Source organism: Protopterus annectens, chromosome 2.part0 (assembly GCF_019279795.1).
Source record: "Protopterus annectens isolate FY-2018-M chromosome 2.part0, PAN1.0, whole genome shotgun sequence".
Lineage (NCBI taxonomy): Eukaryota > Metazoa > Chordata > Ceratodontiformes > Protopteridae > Protopterus > Protopterus annectens.
The window spans coordinates 1,132,044,538-1,132,070,804 of record NC_056728.1 but is presented as its reverse complement, the minus strand read 5'-3'; the positions used below and the strand labels follow the sequence as shown (position 1 = coordinate 1,132,070,804).

Sequence of the window (26,267 nt, the reverse complement as noted above, 5' to 3'; positions counted from 1 at the left end):
TTAGAGTAGTGGTTTTTTAAGCTGACTTGGTGGACTTCCTTATTAAATGAAGTCCCATTTTCAAACTGTCTCTGAGCCCTAGTAATGACTGGATGTGCCTCTTGACCACATGGAATAGCATGTTGTAACATCTTCCAGCAGAGTAACATGAAAGCACTACTCAGCCTTCAGTCTGAATTTCTTCACCTCCATAAGCAAGAAGCTTTGCGCACCTTGGCAAATCAAGCCTTTCACTATGACACACCCTAGAAAATGTTTCTGCTTATGTAACACTGCACTTGGAGCCTGTGTCAACTTTGAGCTCTATCGGTTTGCCATTTATCCGAACAGTACAAAATACTTCATTCTTTGCCCTTAAATCTACTGCACTGACTGTTTCAAAAAGCACCAACACACCATCAACATAAAGAGTAGGGATGGAGCTCTATAATTGATCAACTCATTTCTTAAAATGTTCCTTTTTCATAAAATAATGTGGGCCTTTAGAAATGATTCCAGTTCTTGCATTTGTGGCATTGCTGATCAAAAGCTAAACATTTCTCCCTTTTAGATTCAGGACTTCCACCACAGTTATGACAGTTGGCAATGAAACTAGGTTGGGGCCCATGCTTTGAGTTTGCTGACTCACTCTTATGCTTCACTGAGACTGTGCAAACACTGGAATTTGCCAGAAAGTTCTGGGGTTTACCAGTGAATGCTGCAGGGGCTACAGTTGCTGCAATGTGCTTGGGCCTGTTTCTCTCAACCGTGCTGCATGCTATAAATATGAGCTTTATCACTGTGCCTTCTAGAGCTATTCTCATTTGTAAGCATGTGCGCGCTTTTCTGTAAGCTCATATCTGACAAATCTCCATGGCCTTGTTTAAAGTTATATCACTGTCAGGAAGCAAAATCTTTCTCACATCACCATCTTTTATACCACACACAAGTCTGTCTTATCAAATCATCCCTTAAATTACCAAACCTGCATGCTTTAGCCTTATTTCTCAGGTCAGTTATATATGCTGCAGATGTTTCACTAGGCTTTTGATCCCTTGTGTAAAAAAGTGCCTTACCATTGTAACATTTGTCTGGGGGTTACACATTTATCTAAATTTACATTTTAAGCATTCAGGGTAGTCCCTTGACTCAGCCGGTACAACAGTATGACAGTTTTCCCCCCTCTCCTGTATAGATAACAGGTGCATACACAAATGAACGTTCCCTTTCAATGGCTTCTGACTGTGCTAAATTAAATAGAATAAATGCCTTTGTATGGTCATCTTTATCAGAAACTGCAGCCTGTATGAAAATGCCATACTCTTGCTCAAACACTCTACAGTTCTCAGCAATATTACTGTCAAACACAAGTGCACTGGGTTTTCAAAATCCATCTGCCATGCCCACAAAGCATGTACAAACACACTGAAAATATGGCCCTTGTAATTATATATGAACAAACTGTTCTGTGAGCTTAACATTCAAATGCACAATAAACTCTTTGAAATACTTTACTTTGCAAAATATACTCTGTAATGGCTGTATCTTGCAAAATAACTTTATTGTAATACTGCACAAACATGTGAACACTTTATATACTTCTGATAACTCGGATATCTTTGATTAATACGAAAAATACGGATTCGCTAAGCACTATTGAAAAACGCGGTCACTTCCCCTTACTTTATTAGCTTTAAGCAATTTGGACTTTATTTCAAACATTTCTGTATTAATTTGAATATTTTTATCAATATCATACACCGGTTTATGCGAATATCGTTCAGAACGTTCTGTATGCCATGTTTCATATTTTGCAAATAAGAAATGGTGCTGAGCAAGTTTTAACATCTGAAATTCATTTCTGACCTGTTTTGCAAAGTATACGTACAGTAGGGACGATTCACTCCTCCATATTCCACGAGTTCCAACCAAGTGCCTTAAGTCATTTTAGCCATGCTGCTTCTATAACACCATGTCCTTTAGACATGCCACTTCTCGCACCATGTCACTTGTCCTTCTCTAGCATAGATAAGTAGGTAGGGTATTTCTTTTAGATGCTTTAATACATAGAAACACATCAGGATGGATAGCAGCATCATAAAATACAAACGAACTGCTCAACATACAGACCTTACATACATACGTCTTACATCTCAACAGCTAACTACAAAATGGCAGTCAGACTCGCGCATGCTCAGTATTTATACTCATGCATGTCCTTGGATAGCTTCTTAAAGGTACATATACACACATTGCTCTACATATACTATGTTCCTACAGGCTACATGGCAACTAAGAGTTCCTATTGAGTATGCTCATGTAGGAAGTAATGAGTTAACACAGATACCTTTTTGTATTTGTTTTAGGAAGGAAGGAAAATGAAAATCAGTGGACTGATTTTATTGCATTTCTTTTTGTTAGGCTTGAAAGGAAGCATAGAAAGTTTGGCCTAAATCAGAAGGATCTCCTGATATAATAACAAAGTATTTTTTAGTACCTTTGGTCACTTGTTTAAAGTCCCGAAATAATCTGCACCTATAACGGATACGAGACCCATACAAACAAAAATGGCACTGATCATGTCTACTGGTGGGTAAAACAGCCTTCCTGCAGGCTCACTTGGGAAAATTTTATTAAACTGCAAGTTAAGGAAACTAGGCCCAAAGACTTTCAGCATGAAAGAACAGTAGCCGAATAAAAAAGTTGGACAATAAAAGGTGAAGCCTGTCACAAAAATGAAAAGGCATATTTATTTATTTAGATTTCTTTACTGGGAAATTCCAACTGGACACAGGTCCTTTTTCAGTGGAGGACAGGGGAGAAAAGCTCCACAAAACAATAAATGAGCAGCAGTGTACATGAAGAAAAATTGACTATACATAAAATAGCAAATAATACATACTGCAGCAAACATTAGCTATACATACAATATGAAACATAGTAATGAACAGATGTACCAATATCTAGCTGAAGGCTAGGAATAAAGGTAGGATATATATATATATATATATATATATATATATATATATATATATATATATATATATATAGTTCTAAGCTCAAACTGATACTGTTCTAAAGTTGTTTGTCTTTCGGCTTTTCCCGGTTAGGGGTCGCCACAGCGGAACTCTGGTCCGCTGATAAACAGTTGTTTTTTATGGTGTCGAGTTGCCAGCCTGACGCCCAACCTTCAACGAAGGCACGCCCATTCAACGCATGTCTTTCAAACGCCCACTCGACCACGGGGAGGACATGCAGACTCCACACAGAAGGCACTCCCAACCCAAGCAGAGAATCGAACGGGAGAACCTCTTGCTGTGAGGCAACAATGCCACCGCTGCACCACCACAGAAGTGCTAAAGCATAAAATGAAGAGCAGGTAGAAGAAAAGTTTCTACTATCGCTAATTCCTGAAATCTTGATAAAGTCACCAAAATACTCTTAGGCTCTTCAACTTCTATCTAAATGCAGACTGTGGCAAAGATCTAGGAAGATGAGCACCATGATGCATGATGGGAAGGGGATAAGACTCCTGGCAGACTGCAAAAGTTTTACCTGACAAGGAATCCCAAGATATTTGTCATCAGTCCTACTGGTTAAAAGGACGGACTTCAACTTATCAGGTGTAGCAGTTCTATTATTACATCAGCAACATGAGTAAAACTAAGCACTCACCTATACTACATTTGACCTACCTAAAGGCATGACAATTTTCTGTTGGTTTGTAAAATCTAAGTATTACATTATTGGGCATTTAAATTGTACAGGGACTGCTTTATGGCATGTCCTCTATGTCAAATACTTTTAGTAGCAGTCTTATGGATGTGAAGTATAGCTCACTTTGTTTAGTTCTAAGTTCTGTTGCCGTGAGACTGCCAATTGTTTTAACTCCTTAACCTGGCTTGTAAAATTCAAGAGTTAAAGTACAGAACTTCTGTTTAGCTATATTATCTTATCTTAATTAGACTGATTATTTCACCTACAAAATGGCATGTTTTACTACATGATCTACAGCAGACATTTTTATTGTCAGTTGTTTTTACACTAAAACATCATGGTTAATATTTTATCATTGTTTATGTGAAAGTGTTATAGCAGAAGTAAGTTACTGAACATTTATCTCACATTGTTACTACTCTAATCTGTAAAGTTAATATCATATGCACTATTTTATTTTTTCAGAATTTTTCATATTTTATCTCAACTAACTCTTCTCTAGTTGTTATCAGTAGTGGCGTCTATAGTACCTTGTTGTTTTTGTTTTTTCCCCTAAGCTTTTATATTCAACACACTCTCCCCCTTGTTTTCCCTAGGTTTTAAAGCAAAGTGTATTCCCTCACGACTGCGTCTACCTTTACTGATACTGCTCCAACTCCTGGAATTACGCCTGTGCTCTACTGTATAGTCAGTTTACACTAAAAGTATGTTCTAAGCTCATACCACAAAGTAGTATTACTTTGTCTACTGTACAGGATACCTGCATACCACTGAGAGCCCTCCCCATACTCACACCTCTTTATAAACCTTGCCTCTGTCTCTCTGCCATCTATAAGTTAGTCACTACCCTAGTGTCAACTCTCTGTTAGCTATACTCTTTTTGTGTTTCTGTTTGTGGTTTCCTTTTAACTGTTTTTATCTTACTGCAAATACCTGTGTATACCTCGCTATTACATCTCTTCCTTCTCTGTCTACACCTCCCCACCTCTTCTACTTACCTGCTGACTCTCACTGTGTGCTCCTACTTACCTGCTGTCTCTCACTGTGGGCTCCTTACTCTTTCCCTCCTTCCCTGCTGATTGTTTCTTGTGGTGACTCTTCCTGGCCAATCCAGCTCTGTTTGCTCTCTTCCCACCCCCATTTCCACCCACCCCCATATCATTTCCTTTATACCTAACCATCTAATCCCTACTTCCCCTAACTCCACCCCTTCCTGTCTGCTATAAGATTCAAAACACCTTACCCTCCCCCTACTTATCACTTAATAGTTTAGTCTGCTGCAAATCCTCCTTCTTTCTATACATCCCCTACTCACCCTACAGGTTGTTTCACTTAAATTTTACTTCACCTCTCTAACAGGACCAACAACTTACTTTTCCTAGTCCCTTATCCACTCCTCACTCCATCCCAATCCTACCTCCCCATCTTAGACCATGACTTTTGCAACCCTCTCCATTTTCCGCTTGCCTCCATTACTTTTTCTTCTCATTCTTACATCTTGTACTACTCCATTACCACCTGTCCATAGAAATCCCACTAATCCCCATACTAACTGTTTCTCATCTCTACAGTACTCTATTACAATCTCCTCATCTATCTTTTCCATGAACATCCCTCTGCCTAAAATCAAACTTCCTCCCCCTCACTCTCTAGCATCTAAAACCAAGACTAAGTACTTGACTTACAACCCATTTAATTTAAAACTTTACCAACTTCATGTAGCCTTGCTTCTATCAGGAGACATACATCCAAATCCTGGGCCCATCCATCACCTCACTGTGCATAACTCTACCTGTCCCAACTTAATAAACTCATCCTCTCCAAACAAACACATTTCCTTTTACTCTATGAATGCCCATAGTATTCTAAACAAAGTTAGTTAAATCCATGCTTGGATAGCCTTCCACACTCCTGATGTCATCACCCTAACAGAGAATTGGCTAAAACCCCAAACCTCTGATAAAGGCATTCACCTCCCTGGTTATAATATGGCATAAATCGCCAAAACAAAAAAGGGGGTGGCATTGCTATCCTCTACTCCAACCACCTCACCATTACAACTATTATGAAACCTATCCCATCCTTTTCTCCTGCTGAACTACTTACAGCTAACCTTAAAATAAATGACCACATCACTATCACAGTAGCAGCCATCTATATTCTTCCAGTAGACAACATTCCTCTGCTAGAAAATATTCTTTCATACTTTTCTCAACACATCCCCAATGAAGCTATCCTCCTTGGGAATGTCAACATTAACTGGTTAACTCTCAGTAATCCAAACTCTAATACTCATATTAATTTATTTGGCTTTACACAGCTAATCTCCCAACCTAGCCATACAAACAACTCTCACACATCTAGTACTCTTATTGACTGGGTACTTTTATCTAATCCTTCCAAATACCATAACCCTGAAACCTTACCAAACACCCTGAGCAATCACTGCCCTATAAAAAGTGCTTAGGTTCACTCCCCACTTCTCAAAACCTCCTAAATTTATCACTTGTCATAAACTCTCTACCTTCCATCCAGAAACCATTGATGCCCTCCTCTCTAAAGTAAACTGGAAATTCCTTACCCAACTCCCACTAGAAGAAGCAGTCCTAGCTTTCAACTCCACCTTCCTTAGCATCTTAGACTCGCTTGCTCCCCCTCGCAAAGTCCGAATTAAGTCCACCATATCTCTGTGGCTTTCAAAAGCCACTCGTACCCTTATGATAACTAGAGACAAATTATGGAAAAAATGGTCACAAACTAAGCTCTATGCAGACTTACAAAAATATAAAGAACTCAGAAATCTAACAAAAAAAGCACAAAGATAAAAAGGACTTCTATAACAAAAACTCCCACAATCCTAAAATCTAATCCTAAAAAATTCTGGAACTCTGTTAACCAAATATTACATCCTGGTAATCTTAGCTCCCCCAATTCATGCTCAGACAAGACATCTGAAGAAACTGCCGCTATCTTCAATACCTGTTTTATCAATTCAATATCTAAGCTACTGAACCCTAACCCAAACCCCTCTACTACGAACATGTCCAACTTTTCTGAACCTACTCCTAATACTATCTCCTCAAATACCTTCTCCCTCAAACCTATACCTATAAGCTATATCAAAACTCTGCTCTCTACATTAAAACCATTCTCAGTATCAGCTGACAATATTCCTTCTACTTGCAGCTGGCTCTCTTTCTCCCTGTATCTATCCTAATTAATTGCTCTATCTGTGAATCTAAAGTCCCTTCCATCTGGAAACAATGATACACTCTACCTATACTCAAAGGAGGTAACTCCTCTGATATTAAAACTTTAGACCTATCACTATCCTCTCCCCTCTCTTTAAAATACTAGAAAAATGTATTCCTAAATAAGTTATGCAGTATCTAATACAGGAAAATCTGCTTACATCCACTCAACACAGCTTCAGACCCAAACATAGCACCACTACAACTCTATTATCCTTCCTCAACACAGTCTCTATAGCCATGGACAACCAAACTTATTTTCTTGCCTATTCTTGGACCTCCCAAAAGCTTTCGACACAGTCTCACACTCTCTTCTGCTGCACAAACTGCATAACCTCAACTTCTCCTCTGATACTGTTGCATGGTTCTCCAGCTACCTCACTGATAGATCTCAATCAGTGAGATGGCGCTCTGCACTCTCCCTGTCAAAATGGGTGTACCTCTAGGGTTTATCCTAGGGCCTTTACTTTTTAATATCTTTACTAATCAGCTCTATACCTCCTGTCCGCAGTCATCTTTAGTGCAATACGCAGATGACTCGACAGTCATCACCACAGCCAACTCTCCCTCTAAACTCTTCTCAGATACTCGGGCATCTTTTAACTTAGTTTAAACATGGCTCTCCAACAACCAGCTCATCCTTAAACCTAAAAAAACCAAAGCTGTTACTCTTCCTACCTAAAAAGTTCATAAACATTAAACCCTCCTTCTCCATACAGTCACTTAACACTCCAATTCAGGTAGAATCCAGTACTAAGCTCTTAGGCGTAACCATCGATGATCAGCTTAAATTTGACTTTAATGTTAATAACTGTATCAAAAATATACATTCAAGACTAGGGCTCCTTTACCGTAACAAGAAATTAATTACCTCTGAAGCCAAGATTACCTCTCTCTCTCTTACCTACCTCCTACCCAGTCTAATGTACAATTCTCAAATTCTCACAAATCTTAACTTGGCACTCCTGACCAAACTCAAATCTACCTACAACAAGGTTGCTAGATTTGCTGCCCAACAAACCTACAAATCCCATCATTGTCTCTCTCTAAAACAACTATACTGGCTTGAATTACCCCACCAGCTTCTCTCTCAGCTCCAGATCATCCATTCTATCCTATACCAGCCTTCCTACTGCCCAGCACTATCTCTTCTCATCTCCCATTAATCTCCCTCCAGAACTCTCCGAAATTCTAACCAAGACCTACTACAAATCTACAAACCCAAGTCTAAATTTGGACGCAACATATACAGCTATCATCCCACTATTGCCTGGAATAGGCTCCCACTAGAAATCAGGACCCTTACACATCCTAAACAATTTAAGACAGCCACCAAAGAGCACTTTAAAAGTCACTGGTCCTGCCACTGCACTCTCCCTCCTTAACATCCCCTACTTCCCACACCTTAATCTACTTTCTGCCTTTAACCCACTCTTCTCACTAGCTCTCTCTAATCTTCCTTGACTATTCTTTCTGTCTTCTAAAATCTATTAAGCAAATTGTCTCAGAGAAACATTCTATTGTAATTGTCTTGCCTTCATGCAACTACATCATGATAAAGCTGGGTATTTTTAACCACTTACCCCAAAAACTATATTCATCTTAATGACATATTTCTTTTTATACATTTTGAAATAGTTATGCTATACTCCTGATTATTGACACTGTATAACATTGCATTTCTACTTAATGCCTTGTAATAATCGTGTAACATTGCTGTTTAATGCTAATTTATAATGAAAATTGTATATGTTGGAGCTTTTCTCCCTGGGCCTCCACTGAAAAAGGGCTCTTCAGCTCACTCGGATAATCCCAGTCAACAAATGTAAAATAAAATAATAAATACAATAAATAAATTTTACTTGGATTAGTTATTTTAAAGTTTTCAACATCTCATTATAAAACACAACTCACTAAGTGCCAAAATATTTATATGTGAAGCTGTGTACCACAAGGAAAGGTGACCTCAAAGTAGAGTAACATAAGCAATGGGGATATGAGATTAATGTAGGGTATCTTTGCTCCTCATGTAAAATGTTGTGGAAGGGGATACAAGATTGGCGTAGGGTGTTCTTACTCCTCACATAAAATGTTTCTTAAATATAACAAAGCTGGCTCTCATGATCTGAACATGAAAAAAGGACAAATCACTCCTGTGAAAGGAATTACTTGTAGGTAATCATCACCATCACATTTCACATCATTTATGCCTATACTAGTCAAATTATCTGAAATTAGCTCAAACTAACAGGGCCTGCTGCAAAACCTATACTGTATACAGTTTCAAGTGATTCTGAAAGAAAGTAATGTGAATTCTTAAACACAGCAAAAATGACATGTAAAACAGATTGCAAAATGTAACAGACAGGAGACAGAGGAAGACAACGTAAATCACATATATGTTCAGTATATGAGGTGCTGAAACAGTCAAGATTAAACAAAGAAAATACATTTTTTTTCCACAGGAACATCCTGACATCTGCATCTCAGATTCAAGAAACTATATTCTGCATTTATCAACTTTGTCATATTCAGGGTTGCAAGGGAACTGGGGCCTACTTCATTACTCTGGAGATCCAAGTCAGAGAATCTATTAACAAACTGGGTGTCAATCCTCTGTAGGATGAAGGCACATACTCTCTCACAAATGGCACATACACACACACATAATTCAGAGGATTTCCAATTAACAGACACAAGATATTCCTAGAAAATAACATTCAGTCAAATGTACCAAAGTGACTAGCACATGTCAGCAAAACATTTGTGTAATGGTCAGCAAAGAAAAAGATTCAGCTGCCATAGATATCTGCTCTGTAAAGCAGTTGTCTAAATCTCTTTCAGCAATCAGCAGCCATGGTGACAGACAGCATGCTATACACACACAAATAAATCATGATTTACACAGGAATAAAAAATTAAAAACAAAGCAACAGACAAGCACATCCAGCATTTATCAATAAAAGAGATCTAGGCCATGCTAGAAGGCTGCATCTCTGGCCTACACCTACATGAATTTAGAACACCCAAACAGAAAGTCTACACAACAAACAGACAAAAACAGAAATAAAAGTGATGGTAAATCTGCCAATTTATTATCAATACAAATAGGAAGGACAGCATATAAAGGTTACAATTCAAGAGTGTATCAGGTTTCCTTCCTATGTTTCGGTGGTTACACAGTCCATTCTCCTCAGTAGTTAATGCAGACATTCTAGAAGAAAGCCACCTCATTATGCCAATATGTCTGATGAGCATGTTTCATTTTAAAGATTAAAAAACTCTAGTTTATGAATAGTTAATAATGTTATACAATCTTTGCACTCCCTCAAGTATTAAGAATGTTGTTTTGGAAACACTACCCTCTCAAAAAGAAAACAATAGCACATTTCATGTCACTCACAACAGTGAGCCTAGAAAGAGCGATCATTTGAGAGCTTATCTAAAATGATCGAAAACATGCAAAAGTAAAAAAAAGAATTTGCAAGAGAAACCAAGCCCCACTCCCCACACCTCCTTCTGATAATACAGACTGAGCTTGAGATCACACAACAACAGGGTAAAGGCAATTTCCTTTACCCTGTTGCAACGTGATCCCATACAAAAGGCTGCTAGCAAAAATTCCATTTGAAATGTTCAGTCATACAACTGTTCATTGTTTGGGGTGGGAGGTTGCAACAGTAAAAAGTATTAACTCATATGAGTGTTTGCTCTTTCAAACTGACCCACACACCATACCCTCATATGCAACATATGCAAACTATTTGCACTAGCTTTTTGATGCTGTAACTGTGACATCCTTGCTCTGGGCCAGTGATCATGGAGTCTCAATCCTGATCATGGACACAGGTGAGGGACATTCATGTGGAACACAAATAGATACACAGTATTTACAGATGCAGCTCCCTGCACCACGCACAACACGATTTCCCTTAAGAGCACGCAGGGCATACACTCCCTGGTGCTGGGTTTCTCTCTCTCTAGACTTCCCACTGGCATAGCTGTAGAGATGATTCCTCAGCCGAGTGTTCCAAGCCAAATCCTCTGCCATCCTCTCTGTGAAACTAGTGCTCTGTGCCCCTGCTCTAAGTACCTGACACACATTCTGAGATTTGATTTTCATACACACACATCTGGGAACAGCTGGCACAGATTTACCAGCGATGCCCCCTCTGCCCAGACTATAAGGTAGATACTGCAACCAGATCACTCCAAAGTCAGCTATGCTAAAGCTCTTCCAAGAGTATCCAATTATATTGAGTAAAATTAATACTAATTCAAACAGTAGTGTTTGACCAATGCAGCAAGGCTTTCAGGAGTGGCCACAGAAATGGCTGTGGCTTATTATTATGGGGGGAGTAAGATTGTGTCAGTTGCATCACCACATCACTGCATGAGCAGTGGTTTACCTACTCTGTGTCACTTGCATACCCCACCTCTAACATTTTCTCCATGATGCATGCATAGAGATGGAAACTGATAAAGCAAAAGCAAAAATATTTCCTACTGGCTGCTTGAAAGAGTCATCTCAAGGCAGCTCTCACCCCCACACTTAAATGACTAAACAGACATCTCTCCTAGTGTGGGAATTGAGTAAGTAGACTGCAGTCATTATACAGATGGACTGCAGATATAGGGACAAAAAATGCTTTTGTCATAATGCCTAACAAATAAAGAAGCATTCTGGCTTAGATTCTGCAGTGCTAGGAGAGACCAAGAACTGAAGTTCTTGAGTTATCAAGGCTTTTCCACTGGGAGAAAGGCTCAAAAGTATAAGGCATATGTGTGTGTGTGTGTGTGTGTGTGTGTGTGTGTATATATATATATATATATATATATATATATATATATATATATATGTGTGTGTGTGTGTGTGCGCAGACAGACATTAAAAAACAAGAACTCACAAATTATGAAGGCAGTTAATGCATGGCACCAGAGTAGGGCCTTTAAGATGGAAGAATCAGACAAGCATTGGCAAGCATTAACAGCAACCATTTATACAGATAAGGAAGAATGTTGCAATGTACGCCTGCATTACCAGAACTTTTCCACTAGTGTGTATTTTTGCAGTAGCATTGTCGCCTCACAGTTAGACGTTGCCCGTTTGATTCTCAGTTAGAGCGTATTCTGTGTGGCGACATGCGTGAACGGGCATTCCTTCATTGAAGGTTGTGCATTAGGCCCGGCAAGCCAGCACGTAAAACTCTACTGCCAATCATTAGCGGACAGGAGTTCCGCTGTGGCGACCCCCAACCGGGAAAAGCTGAAAGACACAAACAGTAGAAAAAAAAAGATTCAGTAATGGAAATGTTGACCAACTACTTCCCTAAGTATATAAATAAATCTTCATTAAGGTTTCCAAAATACTGTGTGTCAATGGTCTTCTATCACTGATGACTTTACTGCCTGCTAGGTGACCTATCTGAGCTACATATAGCAGACTTTAAGGATGAACAAGACAGGTGATCCATGAATTGAGAGTACCTGACTATTTAAAGAAAAATCAAAATGAGCTTTCCACATGTATTCTCCTAATGGCACTATTTCCAAAATAATTTTGAAGAGGAGAGGACAGGAGGCACCTTAGTCACCAATTCTGCGTAACACAGCTTTGTTTTTCTGTGTAAAATGACTTGGGGAAACAAGGACTCCCAAACATGGTTTCTGACTAAAGCCACAAAATCACAATGGGGTGAATTTTGATGGACTATACTCTACTTGGAATTTTGAAAGAAATACAAATGTAACATAATGATGGGGGGGCTGACAGTGTAGTCAAGGACCTATTTAAGAGACTTGGGGAAAAGGAGCTAGAAGTTGGAGAAACAATAAGTGGAAGCTTTCTAAGCACCAAGTCCAACAGCCAATGACTTGTTAAAAGGCTGAAACTGCTTAGGTGCTAATGACAGAGCATAAGTGCCTTTCCTGTGGTTAGTCTGCTGTGCATTTACTAATCTTCAATGATCTCCAGAAAGGGGACCATCAAAAAGCCCTTCCTAAAACACAGGTATCCAAAATATTCAGCCGTGGTAACGAAGAGAGCTCATCTAAAGCCAAGCTGTCCAAGAGAGATTCTAAAGTAGCCCTGGCTGGTAAAACTAATGAACATTTTACAACCACCACTCATTCAAAAGTCCTGCAAAGGGCCACATATCTGGCTACAGCCTGGACCACAATGAGTCGTGAAAGTGAGCAATGTGGGTCACAGAGTATAAGGATCAAGATACAATCAAGGAACTGGTTTGCTAGACTGCACTTATCCACTACCCAAGACTCTTTTTCAGAAAGGGGGGGGGGGACAGACAACTGCTGAAATATTCCAGAACTGTGATCTACACATGACATTACAAAAAAGTTTGACATGGGTGCTCCCTCAATTAACAACCATTTCAGTGACGACTGATTAAGTGAATAATGGCTAAGACTAAATGACCACATAGGATCTAATATCATTTTATATTTTTCTGCAGAGGCAAGGTCCCACTCATGCAAGGACTTGAACCTCCTGGTCTCCATTACTTATTTTATGCAACTCTAAGGTCATTAAAACCTAGAGAAAGTACATAATGATTATACACACATTTCAAATTTTGTCAAAGCACTTCTTTATCTATTGTTTTGTACTGAACAATCTTTGACAAACAGGTCAGTGAAATGACCAGTTCCCACTTTAGAGAACTTCAGGGCTGGTCTATAAGGATGTTTTGAGGCCTGAAAAGTCATTCTGGGGACCTCAAACATGCTTTCCCAGTCTCTGCATTGATGCCAAACAAACAGATGGTGACTCAAAGGCCAGAATCATTATTACAAGCTCCTTTGCATGAAAGATCATAGATGAGAGGAAGATAAGAAGGATCCTCAGATGACAAATTAAAACCTGAATAGGATTCTGCGTTTCTGAATGATTCCAATGTACACACTACTCTGAGATACTTTCACCTTGAGCTACTGACCACTTACTTCTCAGTATTCTGTACTACATAACACCCTTTATTCGTTCCCTGTAATTCTACTTATTTCTGGCCCCTTATCCTTCATTACTGCAAAACATGATCTCCAACACAACTGTCTCCAGCTGCATGTTGTTGTATTAAAACACTGGTGACAACTGGGAACAGCATGCCATAGACACTGGTAAAAAAGGAAATGCCTGCTGTGATCTTAGCTTGAAATCTGACAGCCACACAGACGGTTTCATTTTATGTTTTGGAATAAAACATATGCATCTGCCATTAGTCAAGTAAAAGGATGTAAACCTAACAAAGTATCATTCAGTCTTGCCATTTAGCCCAGACACAGTAAAGTTGGTGTGCATCAGAATGACTGGCTATATGGTGCTGAGGGATGAAGCCATAACTGTGACCATGCAGAAGATGATTTGATTACTGACGTCAGTACTGGAGGAACCAGGCTGGGAAGGGAAGGAGCAAAGCGATGTAGCACCCTCACTTATCTCTGTTCTCACCCTCGTGAAGACCACAGAGACATCTGTTGGTGCTGTGGGAATGTGTGTGGGGAGTTTGGGGCCGCTTGGAGGGAATGTCCATTGTAGAGGTGAGGGATATCCTTCTCATTCATATCATTGCACTTACTCTTCTCAGCATCTTCCCAAGTGCTCTTAAGGACAGGGAGAAAAATGGAAAAAAAAATATCCCTGATGGTTGGGGACCCATCTCAGTTGACTGTCATTCGGTAGGAAATACATGGGCTGACTGGTCAATATATAGTCTGATGGCTTGCAGGCAGTTGGGGCAAACTCTGAGAAAAAAAAAAATATGCATCAAAGGGGATACTCCTCCGTGAACATAAGAGGTACTGAAATTCTGCAGCTCTGTTAACTATGTATACTTCCCAAAGGAACCTGTGCAAAAATATGTCAAATATCTGCCTAGGGTCAGAACTCACACAAGAATTTGCACATGCATAACAAAGAGAGAGAAACCAAGGGAAAAAAAGAAACAAGTGAAAGGATCTATGAACAATACATGAAAACCATTACTGTAAAACAGAGATCTGGTACGGAGACTATCACTTAAATATTTAGTACCACTCAAACACAGCTTACCAAAACGTAGCATGGGTTTCTGCTGACTAGCTGGGGCCTGAAGTAATAGTGCGCATAGACCGATGACTACCTGATCACATGGAAAGTCCTGAAACAAAATAAAATTAATATAACAAATTGCTTTGTGTACTTTCAAATGAAAACATTCTTTTACATAACATTAACAATATTTACAAAACAACTCAAAATTAACCCACAACCTTTTAGGTTACAGCAATCAGTACATATATAAATGTTAATTTGAGGGAAAGCAATATGGGTTAAACAAAATTTCCATTTTTTTGTTGCTTTGGTTTTGTACATGACATAGACATACAGACACAAACACACACAAGATGACAATTTTATAAACAGGACAGGAAAGCAAGATATCTGCCAGATAATGTGTGTTGAAGGCCAGCATAAAAAAAGCTAATATAGTATATATTTCCAATTATTTTGGTGTGTACATTGCCTCCACATGATGGTCATTGCTGATGTGACACCCCAACCCCATGTACAAAATGGGGAAAAGGGGGGTGATGCCAGTCACCTGCATCCCTTGCAATCCACCCTCACCAAATTATGACAGGAAATCAGTGCTAAGGTACCCAAGTGTTTATGTACTTTAAGCAAAGATTGACGTCTGTCTCTCTCTCTCTCTCTCTCTCTATCTCTCTCTCTCTTAGTACTTTGCTTTAGTAAACAAAACAAAGAAAATGGTACATAAACCACAGAAACAGCAGACTGAAGGGTATTGCAGACAAGACTGCTGACCTGGGTGCCATCTTGTAGGAGCATTTTCATATTTTATCTTTTTTTTTTGTTTAGTTTTATTTATTTATTTTTTAAATACCATTTTTGTTCTGTATTGCCCATTATCCCCCTGACCGTCTTCAGAAGAGATTATTGCCTTATTCCATTTCACCATCTAGAAATATTAATGAATCATTTCTAAACTTAACACACTCCTGTGATATTGTCTCGTGAACTCTTACGGTGTTGTAATGCAGTTCCAAGAAAATTCCTTAGGCCGTGCTGAATTGCAAATATGCTTGTGCACGTCTACTATTCTAACAGAAAAGGTGCACTAATCTGCAAGGCTGGGACAAATTAAGGTGCATACATGCAAGAAAGAGGGAGAGAGTCATAAGCTGGTTTGCTGTACTACCTTGCCCTAGAAAAATCTTCTGGTGATGTTAATATTGACTCTGCTATATACATAAGAGTGCTAATAGAGTGGCCAGACTGTTTAGACAACTGGAGTGCATGTGTTAGAAGGAAGGAAGGAATGGTATACAAGCAAAAGGTAGAATGCTGTTGTCAAGTAAACTGACAGGTTTAGGACAATAAGAAAGACAAGGCAGCAAAAGGAGGGAAAGAGCCCAGTGTTACTGTCCATCTAAGAACAAATGACATAAAATATTAACTGGGGATAATGAAGAAAAACAGGGGAGCTAAGGGGGAGGGGCATATGTAAGTGATAATACAGGGAAAGAAAACATCCCACAGGGTATGCTAAATTTTCTAAGAAATCATTCAAAGCATGGAAAACGTACAAATACAAAGCTGACTAGTTTGACATGAAATGCCAATGTATACAGAGGAGATGGTGTGAATCCCAGTAGTAAGTGATGACTTCAAAGCAACAAGGGCTTGCAGGAAACTGCTGAATATGTGTAGCTAGAAAAGGGCGGAGCTATATTACAGTTTGCCAATGTCTGTTCAGCTGTAATCAACCACCTGAGGTCAATCACTGTCATGTACAGAAGGCCTCAATACCCACTCATTCCTGCCACTTTAACTACATATACTTCAATTATCTGACAGTGATCCCCAGATGGAACTGAGCTATACAGAAAGGATGACATGATGCCCCCCCACACACACACACACACACACACACAACAATGTGGCCTCCCAGCACCATCCAGACAGATTGTGTATTTTGTCTTTGTTCACAAAGTCTTACCCTTCATTTGTTTCATCCATCTCTTCCACACACCACAAATAGCAATGACTACACTGTAGCAACAGTGGAGGAAGAAATTCAATCATGTCAGGGGTCTGGTAACTACTAGCACACCCAAAAGCACAATGACAGTAATGTATTCCAACTTGCTGCTACTAGACAGTACACTGCCCCTTAAAAATCTACATTGACCACATGTACACACCTACGAGTATTCACCGTGAGGAAAGTTAAAGACAAAATGACCACAATGTCCCTAAACTTCACACGAGCTGTAGTCAACTTCTCTACACAGCTCTAAGCATGTCTGGTTTTACACTAGGTCAGACTCAGGGCAGAAGATGAAGATGGGAACCCCTGATAATCTGTGTCAAAATCCACCTACACAGCCAATTTCTGGGGTGGCCCCATGATGTTCTGAGGATCTAAACTTATTGTGATGCATTTTATGTTTTATAGTTGAAATGTAATTAGTCAAATATTTTATTGCTATCCAAAAGGGTTATGCATGTGCCCCTCTCAATAACGTATGCTTTCAAAGTTAAAACTAGTGATGATGTTTATCATACATACTGACACCGCCCCTGACAAGTGAGGTCAATCACAAGATACACACAAACACAAGCACACACACACATATGCACACACACACACACACACACACTCTCTCTCTCTCTCTCTCATTCAAACTGTAAGCTTACATGGGGTTGGCCAATTCACCTATGGCATGCCTTAGGGGCACCAGGGCAAAACCAATCCAGAGACAAGGAGGATATGCAGACTGCACAAAGAAGGAAACACAGCCAAAATGGCAACCAGATAACAAAGTGCTGGGAAAAGGCAATACTATTATTCACTGCATTAAGGATCAATTTATATCACACTGTTCATGCCCATACTGCTAAAGAAAGCCACTTATGGGGTACAATGCTGATGAAAAATGACATTAATTATGACCAGTTACTTACTTTTAGGTACAATGCATGTATTTTCATCCACAGAAAGCCTTTGCACCCATCAATTACTACCTTTTTATTAACTGTGCATACCACCAACATCAGACAAAGTATTTCAACTTGCTTCACAAATGCGCACTTGTTATGCAAAGTTGGATTAATGACTGTTTAATCTGATCATGACACATGGTCATTTTCATTCACAGACTGCCCCCATACCAAACAATTGCAGCCACTTTACTAAATGTGTGTACCTCACTGTCTGACTGTGATAAAATTAATGTATAAATCATGGAGATGAAATGGCATTTCATCTTGTTACTGTCAGAGCCATGTAATGCAAACTACTACAACACCCCTACACACATTCACAAACAGGTAAATAAAATAGTGCCCGCTCTATAGTCTGAATGGCAGTAGAACCTTATTTTTTGTATATGTTAAGTGGGTAGAGTACTGATCTGTATGGACCATTTGCATACTAACCCCAGCAGTCCTGTTTGGTTAAGTGACTTGCACAGAGTTATGCTGTTAGGCAAATGGAGAATGAGGGACTCAAACCCTGTACCACAGAAAGCAGCTAGTTAACAGCCCTAATTCTCTGCACCAAATGTAAGTTCAGAGAACTATTAAAAAAATTTAAGGAAAAAAAAGGCTTTCTCCCATACTTGCAATCCCATGCACAAGTCATTCTGCACTGTTTGATGTTTGACTCAGTTGCCTTATGCTCCAGTCACCTCATGTAGCAAGAAACAGTTGAAAATGCTTACCGCTTCATCCATCAGCCCAAGAAGACCCCAAAGAAAGATCATTCTTGTGCTTCTGGAACAGCAGGAGAACCTGTAATAAGGAGTCATCACCTTACTTACTATTGTGCATATGTATAAATGCTGAGCTGGTTTCAAGCAAATAAAGCTGAGCCATGACTTTTTTTTTTACAGAAATTAGAACTACAGGCATGCAAAATCAGCTATTTTTCAGAAAAAAAATCACAAGCAAATAAATAATAAAAACACTAATGGTAGACTTGCTGCACAATATTACACAGCTAAAAATTGTACTATTAAGCAGTTTATCAAAACAAAAACAGCAGAACTGGTTTAGCGCTTTCATCTGTTACACATGGACTTAATCAGAACCAGTAAATAACCTCATATGACCTGTATAAATTCCTCAGAAGTCAGATGTACAATTAATCAATTAAAAAACATTTTAAAAAATGACAGAAAAATAATATGACATATACAAATGCATTCTAATAATAATATTACAGAGTACATAAGCTACAAATGTAAAATGTCAACTTTAACATTTAAAAATTCCGTAAAAGGCCTCTAAATACATATCCTTAAAAATCTCCTAGTCTGATTAAAGGTGCTATGATCTTTATTGTACAGTTGCTGTGGTAGCACTATCATTATGACCTGGTGGATAAGTGGCATTAGCTCTCAATCACCACTGTAATTCTTTATGTTCCAATGCACTTTTCTGGTCACTCCCCTGTTCTGTGTGTTTACCCCCCCCCCCCCCCCCCGAGACATTAAGCTAAAGTTTCTGAAAGAGCTCAAACATTAGCTTTATTTGATTGGATCCCTCTCTAGCTAGCCTGATATATCTAGCACAGAGCTACCCCCACCCAGAGTCTTTTATCCAAGACTTGGAGAGGTGTGGAAAGCCATAAACTGTCAGTAACACGCTTTTTCATCAAAAAAGGAAAGAAAAAATGTATTTAAATTCTGCTGAAATATTTTAAGTTGCATTTATAGTAACCTGTGTGGTGATGCTCCTTTGTGGTTTTCTGCTTTTGTTCATGTTTTAGCCTAAATGTTATGTGTTTGCATTGTTTAGTTTGTTCTGGGATCTTAGTCTTGTAGCTTAATTTGCAGTTGTGGGAAGATTGTGTTTCTACATTATAATGCACTTCAATCTCCACATGTAGAATTACTTGTAAAAACTAGCTGTTTGAATTTTAAACCATGATGGACCTTAGTCTAGTAGTTTCTTTGACAGATCTGGCAGAACTATTAACTACTGCCAGATTTGAGCCTTATCTATTCATTTATTACTATTTTGTTTTCATAAACAGTGTGACTGGTAAACTTCTGCATAGTCTATTGCTTTAAACTGTAGTAGAATTATAGTAGTGAGAATACTGTTTATTTTTTCTGTTCCAGGATTTGAACTTTAGTGCTTTTACAGTTGTTGATATTCCAATTTTGCTCCTACACTTGGTTTATTCTGCTTATTTACCTGCTTAAAGTTGCAGTCCAGTGCCTTTCTGTTCCCCTATTCATTGTGTATATCCTATCCCCTACTGAGACATTAAGATAAAGATTCTGAAAGACCTCCAATTTTGGCTTTATATGACTGGATCCCTCTAGCACCAGTCTTCATTTATTTTTTTCCCAACCAAAGGCTTAATCTCTAGCACTATCCCTTATGGTAATCTGATTTCTAAAGTCCCTCCATCCCCTCCATTGATATTGTCTGTTGTATAACCTAAAGCACTCTTCCCACCCACTGTTTCCCATAGATCCATGATACTGAGTATCCACCTGACATACCAGTGGTATGTTACACAAGTAAATTTCCTTTACTACAAAATTGTGTCCTGTTCATTTTCACAGAGCTCAGCAAAGCTTGGTGTCTTAGCCCATGTTCCAGAAGTGTTTTATTGTATCAAATACCATCCAAGCAAAGCTAAGTACTTTTGATTGCTACATCACACTTGCTTAGGTTATTTTGAATGATCACTACTTTTCCTTGCTTGTATTTGTGCATTTCACTGTATTTTTGTAAACATTTTTCTTCCTCTCACTGCTACTGCTGAAAGACTGCCTTGAAATCACCTTCAGCAAGGCATTTCTAACTAGTTGTTTAACTGGTTTGTTGTAGCAATTCACTTGTGGGTCTCTTCTATTCCATTTGTATTTTTACATGAGGAGAACTGGGTTTATTTATCTTGTGGAAAGCAGGAGGTGTTCATGTGATATATATCTGAGTTGGGAAACACAAAAAGGCTCAAAGTGTAGTCATTTTATTGGTAAGAAGGCTCATTAGTTATATCTCTCTCTTTTTTCTGAGCTGCTATAAATTTTGTTTGCGCAGAGCTCGGTTAGCACTGCCCCATACAGCAGCAAACACCTAAAAGCAAACTTTCCCTAGAGAATGTTCCACAAGACTGTACTTTGTAAAACAGTAAATACAAGTAAACACCTTTTGCGGCAACAAGCTTAGAGCAGCTAGCTGGGCAGTGAATGCATACATTCATAGGTAAGCACTAAGCTAGCTGCTCTTGTGGGCCATTTTAAGTCCAACCAATTTCCCTCAAAGGTGAAAATCAAAGCCAGCAATTTGTGTCTTGGAGGTAAACTCCTTAACCATTATATCAGAATTCAGTATTGTGTAAGCATTAAAGTTAGTAGAATGTTGTACTGTTTAGCATAATCTATATGAATAAAGCATACTTATTAGTCTGCACCAACAAAGCACCCTTAATAGCCTTCTAACCCCAATACACAACCCCTTGTAGCTCACCAGTCAAATGAGTGGATAGCATGGATAAGCAATTTCCTAACTTCTCTGTAGCCAGCTTAGTGGATATTTATTTATTTATTTATTTTATTTACATTTGTTTACCGGGAAATTCCGACTGGACACAGGTCCTTTTTCAGCGGATGCCCAGGGAGAAAAGCTCCACATCATGTACAGGACAAATAGAGATACAAAGTTGCAGCAATAGTAAACAACATTACAGGTTGTTGACTTCAATACAATAACAAGATATTGATTATCAACATTATATTCAGAAAATGTTGCAAGTTAAGATAGTTTCTTGTCATTTATAATATTAGTAACAAAGTTGTCAGACAAGATGTTAAAGTATGAAAAGACAACTAGCTATTTCTGACTGTGGTTAGTGGCGGTAGTATAGTTGGGTTGAGAGTCTAGGTGAGGGGGGCTAAGGGTGGGGGTGTTAGTCTGGATTAGAAGGACAAAGCCAGTTGAAATTTAAGTGAAATTTGAGTGCAGTCTTGAAAAGGCTGCTGGAAGGTACAGTAGTTAAAGAGGGTGGAAGACTGTTCCAAAGTGTAGATATGGTACATGAAAATATGGCTTCTGCTGAGTTTTTGGGTTTGATAACAGTGAGTTGATTTTTGTTGCTTGATCTTAGGGGCCTAGTGGGCTGATAGGTTTGGAGAAGGGGTTGAAGGGATATTAAGGGGGTGGTTAATACGTTTATGAGCAAGGGTGAGTTGATTAAAGTGAAGGAGTTGTGGGAGTTCTAGCCAGTTTAGTTCTTTAAGGGAGATACAATGATGGCTGCGGTAGGAGGCTCCAGTGGCAAATTTAGCAATTTTGTTGCAACAAGCATCCAGCTTGTGTAGGTCTGTTTGTTTAAGGTTGGTAAGTATGGGGGATGCATAAAATAGGGTGGAGATTAGTTGGGAATTGGCTATGGAGATTCTAGCCGCCTTGGTTAGGAATTGGTGGCGGCGATAAAATGCACCAAGTTTCTTGTGAACATTTTTTATTGTGAGAAATATGTGGGTGTCAAATCTAAGTTTGTTGTCTATTTCCACACCAAGTAATTTTGTGTGTTCTGATGGAGAGATGATGGCATTGCCTTTGACAAGAATGTTGAAGAGGGGGTGTTTTGGGTGGCTTTGGAAGGTGGGAACAGAAAAAGCTTTGTCTTACTTGGGTTGAGTAGGAGCTGAGCACTGCATAGCAAGCTTTCTACAGAAGAGAATGATTCCCGTGTGATTTGTTGTAGTTCTGGTAGAGTGGGGGCAGAGCAGATGAGAGTAGTCATCTGCGTACTGTACAAGAGATGATTGTGTGGTGGTAGTATGTAGGTTGTTAGTGAAAAGTGAGAATTGCAGAGGGCCAAGGATAAACCCTTGGGGAACTCCAAGAGTAACTGGGAAGCGAGGTGATATGTTATTGTCCCAGATTACTGATTGCTGGCATCCATGTAGATAGCTGTGGAACCAGTTGCAGGCTGGTTGTGAGGAGAGGTTGAGGAGAGTACAGAGTAGTAGCTCATGAGATACCATGTCAAAGGCCTTTGAGAGATCTAGAAATACGGCAGTAGAGAAGAGGCCATTGGTTTTGTGATGAAGTATAGTGTTGGTGAAGGAGAGCCGAGGTAGTGCTGTGATATGGCTTGAAATCATGTTGGGTTTTGGAGAGGAGATTATTAGCTAGGAGGTAGTTGGAGACCTGGATGTTGATACATTTTTCAAGTATCTTTGGAGAGAGGGGAGAGGATAGCAATGGGGCGGTAATTGGAGAGGTCAGTGGAAGGGGTGCCTTTGTGGAGGGGAATGATGTGGGATATTTTCCATATTGAGGGAACACAGCCTTCTGTTATGGAATGGTTGATTAGAATTGAAATTGGGTAGGCTAGTGTATCAGATGCAGTTTTCATAGGTTGGTACTAGGCTATCGGCCCTATGGCCTATACAAGCCTAACCATAACAATTCCCTGGCTATTTCTTCCCACACTATTTACTTCCCTGGACCCCTGTGTCTAGCTTGTCTTTCAAGTATTCAGAGGGGAGATTGTCAGCTGCGAGTTTGGTGGGTTTAAGTTTTGACAATATTCTTTTTATGTTGGAGGTAGGTACTGAGGTGAAGAAGAAAAGATGAGTGGGGGGCTTAGGGTTAGGAGGGCTGTTGTAGGGAAGTGTTTGTTTAGAGATGTTATATTTTCAGTGAAGTGTTTGTTGAAGGATTCAGCAATACTGCTGGAGGAGGGGGCAATAGACGGCTGGGGGGGGTATCAACCTTCCCTGGGTGGAGGATATTGTTAATAGTGGACTAGAATTGCTTAGGGTTGTGGTTGGTAGAGTTTAGGGTGGATTTATAGTAGAGGGATTTGTCTAATTTTATATACCTTTTGGCTTTACTGCGCAGTTCAAGGAATGATTGCCTATCTGAGTTATTTTTTGTTAGATGCCAGTGCTCCCAGGCCTTATCTCTGGATTTCATTATGGTTCTGGTGGTCTTTTTTAACCATGGGGCATGCCTGGATCTGACATTGGCATTTCTTACAGGAGCATGGGTGTTTAAGATGGAGAGGAAAGTACTATTGAAGTGGACAGCCTCATCTAGGTTGATGAATTTTAGTGGTGACCAGTTCATTTTTTGCAGGGAGATGAAGAAGTTGGGGTTGAAGTTGGACTTGTTCTGTATTTGCCTGTGGATAATGGGCTTCAGACTGTTTGTGTGGTGCAGAATTAGGAAAGTGGGGGAGTGGTCACTTAGACTGTCAGGTAAGCAGCCTGCTATATAAGAGTTGAGGGGCTTTGTTGACTAGGATCCAGTCAAGTAAGGTATGATTGTTAGGGTTTTTGTTGATTCGGGTAGGGGATTGAATGAGTTGAGTGAACCCATGGAGATTAAAGTGAATGCTTGGGAGACTGTTATTACAGGATAGCCAGATGATGTTAAAGTCACAGAGAATGATGGTTTCCTGGTGTAGAGGTAGAGTAGCCCAGCTCAGGAGATTTTCTAGGGGTGTGATATTTTGCCCTGGTGGGAAATAGCATCCTATGATATTGATTGTTTTGTTTGGGTTTAGTTTGAGATTGGCATAAAGGATTTCTTCATTGTTGTGGTGAGGGGCAGATGAGTTCAGGAGTTGAATAGTGAGGTGGTGTTTAAATATCAATGCTACACCACCTCCTTTTTTGGACAATCTGTCTATAAGAAGGATGTGGTATTCAAGTGGAAGTATTTCCTCATTTTTGATGTGAGGTTTGAGCCAGGTTTCAGTTAGGAAGAGAATATATGGGGAATATATGCTTATGTTGGTGTGTAGTTCTTGGATTTTATTGCATATGCTTCTGATGTTTAGGGACATCATAAGTAGGTCTGCTGTTTTCTTGTTGGCTAGGAGTTGAGTTGTGGGGAGCTTGCTTGGACTAGGGTTTGTGGTTGGGTTGGATTTGGGAGGACCAGGGTTTAGATGGATGTCTCCAGTGAGTGCTAGATATGGCTAACTTGTGACAATGTAGTAATCATCTCATGTTTACAGACAACCACTTAATCCTTAAAGATTAAAAGTATGTGATTAGTACAGTTGCACAATGCCGCTTGAGGCTAAACTCTCGCATACAAACACACATGAGGTTGCTGAAACCACACACACAATACACACATAGACTAACATATGCTGAGGCACTTACAACAATCTTCCTAAACAATAAAGATCGCCTAGACTGCCCTTTGGAAAAGCCATGCCTCAGCATGCCCAAAGGCACTCAGAAAAAAACAACACAACACCCCACATACAATAACACTCAAAGGAACCCCAAACACTAAGCCCCTACGGCAAGCAAATATACTTCTCAGGACTCTGTTCACAGGGGACTCCATTGATTGTAAGACATACTGATTCTCCATTAACCATGCTGAACAAGCGGAGGATACTGTTTAGCTGCTTTATCTGGATGCACCAAATCACAGATGCTCTCAAGTCATTACACCAGAGGTACCAGTATGACTCAATCATATTCCATGTAGATGTAAATGGCCTGAGATGTACCTTCCTGGACTATATGTAGAGAGAGATTACAGAGCTCTCAGACTGTGTGTCTCAGGCTGGTATGTGCCTAACATTTAGCAACATATTACCATCACTGAGAATGATGCCACAATACCAGTAAAAGATGATTCATTTTAACAACTGGCTGTCTTTTTTGGTGTCATTCTAAGTGGATCCAATGTTTGTCTGCTTGGGAGGACTTTGCTAACAGACTACGTTGCTGTGCCAGGCATGGTTTGCACCTGTTCACTTTAGGCCTTCAAATACTAGTTCAAATGTATCCACCCCCATAGTCCCTTTTTTCACCAATGCTAATTGAGAAACCTACCAGCACAACAAAATTAACTCAAATGAACATTAAGGTGTTACTGATCAATGCCAGGAACCTAAATAAGAAAACTAGTCTTTACAAGCCCTCCATACACTGTAGAATAGACATCTGTGCAGTTACTGAGACATGGTTTAAAGCAGCAGAAACTACCCAGGCAGTGAAAGTTTCATAGCCTTCCATAATTTTAGACCAGAAGCTGCACAGACAAGGTGAAGTTCTCTCAGTACACATCAATATCAAGCACACCTTTAGGCTGGCCAAACAGGATACATGCTCTATAGACTGGGAATTCTAAATGGCCTCAAATCCACAGGTACAGAGATTCCTGGACTTCATAAATACAAACACCCTTGATGAATTAGTGAATATGCCCCACTACCGGCTCCAACATTCTGAACCTCGTACTCACAAATATGGGAGAACACAGCACTCCCAAACATCTCGTCCTCCCTGATGAGG

General features: G+C 39.5%; 1 protein-coding gene across 1 annotated transcript in view; it reads right to left on the bottom strand.

Moving 5' to 3' along the window:
* The window catches only part of FOCAD (focadhesin), a 2,336,882-nt gene that overhangs the window by 1,289,637 nt on the left and 1,020,978 nt on the right, over nt 1-26,267 (bottom strand). Inside the window, exon 9 of the mRNA XM_044060381.1 lies at nt 15,016-15,103. Coding sequence (XP_043916316.1) covers nt 15,016-15,103 — 88 coding nt within the window. The remainder of the gene's footprint in view (nt 1-15,015; nt 15,104-26,267) is intronic.